Source organism: Eurytemora carolleeae, unplaced genomic scaffold, assembly GCF_000591075.1.
Source record: "Eurytemora carolleeae unplaced genomic scaffold, Eaff_2.0 scaffold1855, whole genome shotgun sequence".
Lineage (NCBI taxonomy): Eukaryota > Metazoa > Arthropoda > Copepoda > Calanoida > Temoridae > Eurytemora > Eurytemora carolleeae.
In genome coordinates, this window is record NW_019397742.1 from 33,315 (window position 1) to 44,853 (window position 11,539).

The 11,539-nt window shown below is 32.7% G+C and overlaps 2 protein-coding genes across 2 annotated transcripts; both read left to right on the forward strand.

Moving 5' to 3' along the window:
* The first annotated feature begins 1,826 nt into the window (after positions 1-1,826).
* LOC111715726 (uncharacterized) lies at positions 1,827-8,908 on the forward strand. Its single transcript, XM_023491092.1, has 4 exons — positions 1,827-1,906; positions 2,142-2,241; positions 3,789-3,970; positions 8,606-8,908. The coding sequence occupies exons 1-4, from the start codon at positions 1,835-1,837 to the stop codon at positions 8,738-8,740; spliced, it is 489 nt and encodes a 162-aa protein (XP_023346860.1). The 5' UTR covers positions 1,827-1,834; the 3' UTR covers positions 8,741-8,908.
* A 1,663-nt stretch (positions 8,909-10,571) lies between these two features.
* LOC111715728 (uncharacterized protein DDB_G0282077) lies at positions 10,572-11,534 on the forward strand (the record flags this gene model as incomplete). Its single annotated transcript, XM_023491094.1, has 1 exon — positions 10,572-11,534. A coding segment is annotated over exon 1 (939 nt), but the record flags the coding sequence as incomplete, so codon positions are not given.
* Between the last annotated feature and the right edge of the window lie 5 nt (positions 11,535-11,539).

Here is an 11,539-nt window from a genome sequence, read left to right on the forward strand (position 1 = left end):
TAAAATTATAGAAATTGAGTTGGTACCACACATCTAATCCCTATTTACATTTGCAACCTGATGGTGTAAACCTTTGATACTTCAAACTAGATTATTTGTTCTAACAGGCCATTCATAGTTTGAGATATCTAAGGTATAAGACAAATGGGTTGCAAAATTTTTTGGATTAGAAAATCAGAGTTTGTGGCAAAGACTTAATTCTTTGAAGCAGGAAAATCATTAGATCTAATAGTGATTTAGTAAGTGTTCAGAAAGAAAAATATTGCAGATTAAATCATTAATATTTAATAATATCATATTGAATCATATTAAATATGCATGCACTGCTTTAGTTAAATGTACCGTATCTAAAACTACCCGTAAAGATTATATTAAACATACATGTCTATTTACTGGAATGCATTTTTAATTTCAGATTTAGACGCATTTAAGCTAAAGGGTGTCCCCACGAAACATGACAGTAACAAGACGACTTGAAGGTCGTGTTAGAACTTTGAATTCATTTGTGACATTCAATCGTTAACCCTTCTTTCACATGTATGATTCTTGATACAATAACCACAAAATTCTCCTAGTCCTGGCATTTTCAAAACGTTTTTTTGCCTTTTTTGTATTTTCAATATTACCGGAGATACTAAAAAGTTCGTCCAGATTTCACTTTTATTAAACAAAACCAAAATTGTCGAAATCTGAACGAAATTCTTTATAACTCCGATAATATTGAAAGCACAAAAGAGTCAGACCACATTTTGGAAATGCCAAGACTATGGATATTTTGGTATTATTAACTCTAAATTTAGATTTGCGAATAAATACCGCAAATTATTTCTAAGTTTAATGACGACCTTGAATTCGTATTGCTACCATCATGTTTCGTGTGACATCTTGTATATAATGTTTAGTGTTCTTTCTCTCTGATAATTATAGTTTTTCTCTAGCTACCTAGCCATCCATCTTTGGTACTGAACCCTGGTGTGTTTGAAAGAGCTGAGGGAGAAAAGTTAGTAGGAAATAAGAAATATATATATATATATAGTTGAAGTTAGAATCAAGAGAAATTCAAACCACGTCCCTGTTGGATTCAAGCCAGTAAAATTCTACAATAAACTACAAATTCCATGAAAAGAGGAGGGCATGTAAAATCCAAAGTAGTACAAAGTACAAGAACTATGAAAAGAGGGGGCAGTGGGGGGATACAAATTTTAGAGTTACTCAGGTGTAAAATCAAACAGATAATTTTGACAGAAAAAATTTGATGATTCTAACGCTCAGGAATATTTTGACCAATAAGCTAAGGCTAGAGGTTTTCTAATTCCGAAAGCTGGAGTCTAATGTATATTTTTAAGATAGATTAAAATTACCCCATGTCATATCTGAAACCAGAGAAGGTCAATGAAAGGGAATGGCTGGGATGGGGTACATATTCCATAAAAACTGGGGGGTTACAAAATACACGAGTTCGGGGCTAGTGTGCCACAAAATCCATGATAAGAGAGGCCAGAAGTACAAATTAATAGAAAAGAGGGGACATGTTTTACACATTGGAATGTTTAGAAACTTATCTTAATAGTAAAAACTTGTAAGAGATAAACTAGAGAATCTAGAAGTTATGTTCTATGTTAAGTTTATGGGTCAGGAGGAGAATACAGAGCTAAGAGATAGACTAGAGAATATAGAAGTTATATTCTAGGTTAAGTTTATGGGTCAGGAGAAGAATACAGAAGAGATAAACTAGAGAATCTAGAAGATATGTTCTAGGTTAAGTTTCTGGGACAAGAGGAGAATACAGAGCTAAGGGATGAACTAGAGAATCTAGAAGATGATNGTTAAGTTTATGGGACAGGAGGAGAATACAGAGCTAAGGGATAAACTAGAGAATCTAGAAGATGATATTCAAGATCAGGAGGTACACTATATTTACTGTTTACAGAGGCGTAAACTTTTGATTGGAATAATACTTATTTAGCCACATTCATACCATAAACTTTTGAATTGAAGGATTTATATTTAATTTCAAGGACAACGGTGAAATCCGCAAAAATTAATGCCTATTGGACTATATCCTAAAGTCAAAACTTGAGTCTAAAAGTCCTCTTCCTGTTCCAGAGTTTTCTGGTTCTCACTTTACATATATTTGTTAGATTCGTAAAAATGTGGCTGATGAGAAACTCCAACTGCTGAACAAACTGCTTCAGGGGATCAAGAAAGGGCTGGAAAATCTCACAAATAAACTATATGTTGGTGAGGGACGAGGCAATTCTATTGGTTAAAATTTTAGAAGGAACTCAATAGAAGTTAGAAGATTTTGTGTAAAACTGCGAACAGAATGTTTAAGGAAATAAACATTTTTGAACACAATTTGCGTAATCTCAAATTAATTTCGATAACTGATATTACGCGCAGGGTCAGGGTGAAAATAAAATATAAAACTTTTTCCAACGCCCTCTAGATTACGGTTGATTACAAAACGTAAATGAAAAGAATTATTAAGTTAAGTTGGCGAGATAGTATAGTTTCCATTTAATATTACCATAAGCAGGGTTTTAGTTAGCTAAAGACTAAAAATATTTTTTTTCGGAAATATCAAACTTTTTTTTTTGAATAATATTTTTGTTTGTTTATTTTCTTGTGATCCTTAACAAACATTTTTTTATATTTTTTTTAGCGATTTTGATGGTTATTATATTGTTCAAACTGACGAGGGTCAACCCAGACCGAAATATATTTTCAATAAATGTGGAACTAACATCCACTTTTTTACTCTACAAAGGTTTGGTCCATCACAATCACCGAATTGGAAATATCAAAGAAACACAAAAACAGTACCAAAACAAAAAATATTTTTATACATGAAAAATGAAAATCGTATTTTTTTGTATATTATGAAATTTTAGTCTTTTTAATAATAAAATATTTTGAGGAAATTTTCACAAAAAAATAAACTATAAAATTACTATAGAATAATTTCTCTGGTATAATTTATCAAGATTTATTGGGAATCTTGTGAAGTTTTGGACATTTATGCACATTTTCATAATGTTGAAGAAATATTAAGCACTCAAGTTTAAGATTGAATATTATTCAAAATTCGTTCATCCAGCATACAGGGTGTCCCAATAAACATGGGAATTCAGTGACGAATTCGATATCGTCTTATTAAATAATTCTTTAGTGATACCTACTGAGAAAGCTTGTAATCTGTAAAAGTTTCGTCTGCTATGATCACAATTTGTTTGTTTATGTTTTGACTGCATACGGTTGTACTTTAAACTTAGTAAAAACAAGAAAATTGCATTATACAAACAGAGTAAACTTGTCCGTCTTCACTATTCATCTTGCAGAGACATTATAAACACATATTTACAGTCTTTTACCCTTTTCATAAAATAAACTCTAGCAGACATAATAATATTATGCCTTTTGAAATTAAGTATTACAATGCTAATTCATAACAAAGATGATATCCAATTTGTCACTGAATTCCCATGTTATGGGACACCCTGTACCATTACTGAGATAAAAATGACTTAGGCTTTTAGGCGTTTCATGCCTTACTTTCTTATTACAATTTAAAGCCTTTTATGTAACTTTAACAGCAATTCTAAAAATATTTTCTTTTTAACAAGCATTTTCTCATAGATTTGCCTGGGTAGATTTATATAAGTTCAGTAAATTATCCCCAGCACCCCCTCCCACCCCTGTACCACCCTACTAGGATACTAGATAGATAGAAAGATAAATGAAAAATTATGCTTCGATATTAAAAATAACTAAATTTTTATGTTCAGGAGAAATAGCCAACCCCCCTGCCTGCAAGAGCAGCATGGAGCAGATGGGATTGGTTGAGGAGAAGGTGCAGGTCCTGATGGGTAGACTGGTCGGGATCATACTGTGGGAGAAGAAGGCGGAGATGGAGGATAATCAGTTTACTCCTCAGGGTCTAGGATTTAAACCTGATGGACTAGTAGAGGTAAATAGTCAGTTTTAGTCTAGAGAAACAGTTATGATAACGTTTTAACCAGGGGATAGGTTTTAACCCTAGACCTCTTTTTCAACTTATGTGTAGTGTATGCAGTTAAACCGAATCATTTCAGAAATTTGTATGAAATAAGTTTTTTACCAGGCGCGCAACTAGACATTTGGTTAGGGGGGGCCAAGGGGAAATATTTCGCGCGAAGCGCGAAAAATTTGTTGGCCCCCTCCCTAAACATTTTTAGGGGGGGGGGCAAGAAAAATGTGTGTTATACTTAAACAATAAAAAACTAACCTTACCAACCGGATATTCAGTATATCTGATATGAAATAAAAAAAGAAATCTATTCTGGTATAATAAATCACAAAAATAATTAATTTACAAATTACATATACATATTTAAATTTTCATTAGTTATCCATAAATCAAATATTTACACTGTACTCAGGAAACTGACAAGAAATGCCTGTCATTAAAATTCATGATTTTACATGAAAAATATTTTTTTTAATATGACACATCACACAAATTGCGGTGAACTCGGTGAACATGTAGGATTAATTTAATAGTTGTATCCTTATTTACGCCCCTGATGATATTGCTTTATAATACTGTAGTAATAAAGCAATATCATCAGGGGCGTAAATAAGGATTCTGTAGGGGGGGGGGGGGGTTTTGAAATTTGCCGAAATTTTTTTTACCCCCCCCCCCAGAAAAATAGCATGATGTTAATCAAAATATTGGTTTTAGTTGGGTTTGATTTGCATTTTCCACTCATTTCTGGCATTCACAAACTCCATCAAATAAAGGCTTCATTTCATACCTTTCATGGCTTTCACCTTACAAAGATCTGTGAAAAAGCTGAATTTATTTTAAGTAAGATAAAAAATAATAGTTTTACTCAAGATGAAAAGGATGTTACTTTTTAAAATCTTTAGAAAAGCTACTCTGCAAAACTTTGAAAAAATATTGTCTTTTTTCTTATTTCTAAAATTTTCTTGTCGTCAATGTAGTATGTTAAGATCTTAAATAAATCTAATATGGAAATGACATTATTTAGAAGTAAAAATGTACTTTTCATGCCCATACCCTTTTTTATTAAAAAACATCTAATTGTAATGACATTAGAATTTAGAATTACTTAGAATATGTTGACATAAAATCTGCAAAACTTTGAAAAATATTGTAGTTGTTTCTAATTTCTAAAATTTTCTTGTCGTCAATGTAGTATGTTAAGATCTTAAAAAAATCTAATATGGAAATGACATTATTTAGAAGTAAAAATGTACTTTTCATTGCCCATACCCTTTTTTATTAAAAAACATCTAATTGTAAATGACATTAGAATTTAGAATCATTAAGAATATGTTGACTTAAAATCTGAACTATCTGAAGTATCTGCACATTTAAATTATTTTCTCGCAAAAAAAGATATTCAATTTTAAAATCAACCTTTTTTTAAAAACAAAAACAAAGTAGCAACTCGCTATTCAGGGCTTGAATAGTTCAGGGGTAGTTACCCCCAGGATTCTAGGGGGGGGGGGGGTAAATAACCCCAATAACCCCCCTATTTACGCCACTGAATATCATAATAAGTGGCAGAACTGATAGTGAAAATATCTAAAAAATTCTTAAAAAACCCCCTTTCCCTTTCCCAGGAAAAAACAGCATAATGAAAAAAACAAAGATTAAGGCACCTTGGAACCTTGTCAACCTGTTCTGATCTACGGTAGTAGTTAGGCTCGGAGACGAATGGGGTCTGTTTAGTGTGTATATGGTGTAAGTGATATATCGATTGAACTATTAACTCAATAAACTAACGTTCAATTATCTAACTAACACATTACAGAGGTAATATAGAAAACATCAGATGTTATAATGTTAATAATAAGTAGAATTTAGCAAATTCATTTAAGAAATAGTAAAACACTAAAAAATAAAAATATAAACAATGGTAAGTTAGTAAATGAGTACCAAAAAGAATATGTTGTAAAAAAAAAGACTATTAACCCTCCCCCCTCCCCCCAGAAAATTAAAATATACATTCTTTGATTTAATCTCAACACTTACCTCATCTGAATCCAGCCCCCCCCCCACTTTTCTCAGAGGGCTTGATTTCGATGGTGTATTTTTGGACCTACGCCCATCCCCTCTACTGCCCATCCGACCTACAAGCACGTGGTTTTAACAGCTGTGGTAGGTCCGATGCACTGTAGGTCGGATGGGCACGTTAAAAACAGCATATTGGTGCATCCGACCTATACTTTAAGCTGTCGCTTTGACACGTTAGTAGGTCTGATGGGCATTTTTCGTAGGTCGGATGGGCACTTTTTGTAGGTCGGATGGGCATTTTTGTAGGTCGGATGAGCACTTTTTGTAGGTCGAATGGGCATTTTTCGTAGGTCGGATGGGCATTTTTCGTGTAGGTCGGAAGGGCACTTTTCGTAGGTCAGATGGCATTTTTCGTAGGTACATACGTACGTAAATTTTGTACGAAAAATGCCAATCCGACCTACAAAAAGTGCCCATCTGACCTACAAAATTGAGTGGCTGTCCGACAGCTACAATTAATTATTTCTGCCTACTGCACAGGCATGACAAAATAAGCTGCTGAATAGGTCAGATGTTGCAGTAGGTCGGATGGGCAATATAGCGGATGGGCAATAGGACGGATGGTCAGTAGAGCGGATCAACATTACCCTTGATTTCCCCTACTTTAATCGTACAAGATTGCTTAGCTACACTAACGTTGAAATAATGTTAGGATTGTTAGATATAAGATCCTCCAGATAATCCCATCCTAACTCCACTTAATTAACCATCCTTAACTAACTTTACTCCTCTTAACTCAACCTTATCAGAACTCAATCTCCAAGTATATAAATAGAAAAAATATGATATATGCTTTTTTTTTAGGAATTATGTTCAGTTAACATTTTTTTAATTAAAAGTTTTTAAAGGACAGTAAAAATTGTATCAAAAGCTTAACCTAACCACAGAAAACTAAAATAATATTTTAAATTTTTAGAAATTGGTCCCGTCGGAAATAATTTTTTCCGGAATTTTTCCTTCAGGAATTTGTCCGGATGCCATTTTTAATTGAGGTTCTTACGGATAATTCTTAATACTGAAATTTGAACGTCATGTTACGCTGGATACTAATGCATTTCTGTAGACGCTTAATGACATGAAATCTAAATGCAGAAAAATAACATATTTAGAAAACATTCTGAAAGGGATTCCACAGAAGCCGTGAAAATAAAAATGATAAATTTCTGAACGGTTATATTCCATCGACCATCAGCATTTCTCCATTAACATATTTTATGCATTCATAACTGATAAACAACTCTCAACTATTTGACTATTTGCATAAATGTTTTAGTCTAACAAAACTCGACATGTTGGTGCTTCACACGAACCACGCCTCTTTTTTGGGTATAATCATCAAACTTGGGCTTTTTCAAATTTTCATTAATATAAAATAATACATGGACTCAATCCCATTAAGTCAAGTTTTAACTCTTAGCATTCAAGCTTTAACGTCAAGAATTGGTGTCAATTTTGAAATTCTCTCGGAGCTAATCCAGGAAAAATAAAACTAATATTTAAGTTTTTGGTTGGCTTGTTTATATCTGAAGTTTTGTCTATATTTTGATGATATATGCATGCAAAATCTATTTCGAGGGGCAGGGACAGAATATTGACATTTAGAACAAATACAGGAATTCTTATCAAACCACTCAATATTTCATCCGAAGAAAATTTTAGATTTTTTAAAATGCACAAATTTTTAAAAATTGAAAACTTTATTGTTCCCTTTTATGTGTAACGAGTAGATTTCTCTACACAATACATGTAGCAAAATTTGGGGCCTAATGAAATATACGTCGTCATTTTATACCGCCCTATACCCTAATACCCTATGCATAAAAAAGGGACAAAATTTCACAGTGAAAGTGTCAAAAATGAAAGTGCTAGGACAAAAAACTGTAGGGGGTGTGTGTGCCAACCCCCCCCCCCCCCCCCCAGCAGGAAGCAATTCTTCCCTCCTCTACTGTAGAGGCTAAATGTACTGTCAATCTACATAAAGATGATAAAAAGAGGGAAAATGAAGGAATACAAGAAATATTACTGAATTCTGCTATTAAGTTTATATTTTTTTTCGTGAAAAAATGTTTCATTATTCAATAAGAAATGCATAGAAAATAAAGAGAGGATGAACTAAGTTTAGAAGACGTAAACTTTTTTTTTGTCAGCACACCCTGAAGAGGATATTAATAATATTATGATTAAAGATGAGGATTCAGGACCTGAAGAGGATATTAATGATATTATGATTAAGGATAAGGATTCAGAACCTGAAGATGATATTAATGATATTATGATTAAGGATTAGGTTTCAGGACCTGAATATGATATTAATGATATTATAATTAAGGATGAGGATTCAGGACCTGAAGAGGATATTAATGATATTATGATTAAGGATGAGGATTCAGGACCTGAAGAGGATATTAATGATATTATGATTAAGGATGAGGATTCAGAACCTGAAGAGGATATTAATGATATTATGATTAAGGATGAGGATTCAGGACCTGAAGAGGATATTAATGATATTATGTTAAGGAGGAGGAGAGGAAGAAGGATGAGGATTCAGGACCTGAGGATGAAGAGGTTCCAACCCGAGGATATCTGAAGAGACAAAGCAATCTCATCCTCGACGCTAAAAGTAGGAGTAAGAAAGGAGGAAAGAGAAGATAAGAAGAAACAATAAAAATAAACAAAGTAGAACCTCAAAAATAGACTCCGCTGCTCCCCAGTAAAATAAAACTTTCTTTCTGAACATTATTTTTGCTAATTAGTTCTATAAACATTTTCCACAAAATTAGTAAAGGCTAAACTTATTCAAAATATATTTCATATAAAAAGGTAAAGTGTAAAAGATAAAACTTTTTATTACATGAAAAAATACTATAATTAAGGTTTTACCTTTAAAAAATTTTCTTTCAATAATTTCGTTTTCTTTTCGTAATTATAAAAATGTTAAAAAGTTTTGTATATTTTGTGTAGTTTTATCGATTTTGTCAAGTGTTTTTCCACTTCCAATATTATCGACTTAATTTTCACTTTTCAGATGTCGTATATTATTAATATTAAGTTTTTGTGAGTTAAATATTGTGTTTATAAGGCTATGTGATGAAATTAATCCAAATACTGTGGTTTTGTCTGTTTCGTACTTTCATTGTCAGTTCTGAACAATTGTTTAAAATAAATATTCTTGTTTGTTTAAGACAATCTAAAAATAACTCTTCTGTTTACTCGAAGATCAAAAATATGTTTAATGGAACGTTATGTGGATAAAGCTTTAAGACTTAAAACCGTTATTATAAACTACCAGAGGTGCAAATCTAGGAAGACAAAATATTACGCTCAAACAGAGATTTAAGCATTTATTGTCATCTTAATACTATTTCACAACATTATCACCACTATTTCTCCTTATGTTCAGTGAATTTTCACAATAGTATTTTTTATGACAGTTTTTAGCTGAGCTTGAAGAAAATAAAGCGGGGTTTGGACAGGATACTTCAAAAAATTAAGTAAAAATGTATGGTAAGTATTATGAAATTTATGTCCGGCCGTAATAACTTTCAGTAAAATTATAAAGATCACAATTTTACACAAAACTTATATTTGGGGAAAGTTTTACTATTACACAGAAAAGTAATCAGTTGCTGAATACAATAATTTGCAACATTTTTCAGATTGCTTCTTTAGCACTACGTCTTAGTCATTTAAAATTACTTTTAGACCAGGAAAAAAATAATTTCAAAGCAAAGGTTTTTAATTTACCGCTATTTAGTATTCATCTAAGTTTTTACTGTTAAATTTTTAAAGAGAAAAAAATAAAAGAAAAACAATTTTTACGAAATAAAATATTCAAGTTATTCACTTTTTCTTTAAACAAAATATGATTCATATTGTTGTTTACTATATGCTTTAAAATAAAATAATAGTATTGATGTTAATGTTTGTATAATCTATAATGATGAGGATATACGCTGGTTGGTTTCCTAGCCACCGGAAATAGAACTTCCGACCTCAATCCAGAAAATGGTCGCTAGACGGCTAGTCTGGTTTCCAAGTTACATCTCATATAAAGATGTAATAAACAGAACCAAGATTGGTCTATCAGTATATATTTATATAAAAATATTACATCTCATATATAGATGTAATAAACAGAACCAAGATTGGTGTATCAGTATATATTTATATAAAAATATTACATCTCATATATATAGATGTAATAAACCGTTCATACTGTTGTGTACTATTGATTTTTTACGTAATTAGATTGCCAAGATTTGATTCACTTTCTTCGTATCTAAATAAGGACTGAGTTTTGATAATTTTGTACAATTTCTGATAACAGACATTTTTGTGTGTTAGGTTTGCATTGAACAAGTGTAACCGCCTGAGATTTATATTTGCCTTTGCTTTTAGCCTTCGCATTGTTTACTTTTATATGTATTAACACTTGAAAACCTAGATATATAAACTGTTCCTGGTTCAAATATTGACCAAACAGTAACTTCTCCTTGTAAAAAGAACAATGAGAACCTTGTTTAGTATTTTTCTTGGTCTAGCTCTAGCAGCAGCAGCACCAAGGGATCAGGTAAAGTTAGGACCTGGAAATCCTTCATCAAGCTTTACATCTGGATCCGACCTTTTTTCTGGATCAGAATACTATTCTGGCTCCGACCTTCATTCTGGATCTGATTACCACTCCGGAGACTTCTCTGGATCTGAATACTTCTCCAGATCTGGATCAGACTATTCTGGATCTGAATTTTTGTCTGGATCTGACTACTTCTCTGGATCTGGATCTGAATACTTCTATGGATCTGATTACCACTCCGGATATGGATCTGATTACCACTTCGGATCTGGATCAGACTATTCTGGATCTGAATACTACTCCAGGTCCGGATCAGACTATTCTGGATCTGAATACTTCTCTGGATCTGTTTACCACTCCGGATCTGGATCTGACTTCACTGGATCTGATTACTTCTCCGGATCTGAATCTGACTTCTCTGGATCTGAATTCTCTGGATCTGAATACTTCTCCGGGTCTGGATCTGATTTCTCTTTTGGAAAAAGATCTGAATCTTACTCTGGATCTGGATCAGAATCTTCTGGGTCGGAATACCACTCTGGATCTGAATACGATCTTGATATAGTAGCTGCGAGATCTGGATCTGAATACTTCTTTGGATCTGGATCAGAATACAATTCAGAATCTGATTTTTCTTTTGGAAAAAGATCTGAATTTTTCGATTCTGAATACTACCCTGGATCTGAATACTATTCCGGATCTGAATACTACCCCGGATCTGGATCTGAATACTTCTCTGGATCTGAATACTACCCTGGATCTGAATACTACTCCGGATCTGAATACTTCTCCGGATCTGAATACTACCCTGGATCTGAATACTACTCCGGATCTGAATACTTCTCCGGATCTGAATACTACCCTGGATCTGAATACTA

Coding starts and splice junctions, on each gene's coding strand:
- LOC111715726 (XM_023491092.1), top strand. CDS start 1,835: ATGGGACAGGAGGAGAATACAGAGCTAAGGGATAAACTAGAGAATCTA. Junction 1,907..2,141: donor ATGATATTCAAGATCAGGAG/GTACACTATATT, acceptor TATATTTGTTAG/ATTCGTAAAAATGTGGCTGA. Junction 3,971..8,605: donor AACCTGATGGACTAGTAGAG/GTAAATAGTCAG, acceptor TATTATGTTAAG/GAGGAGGAGAGGAAGAAGGA.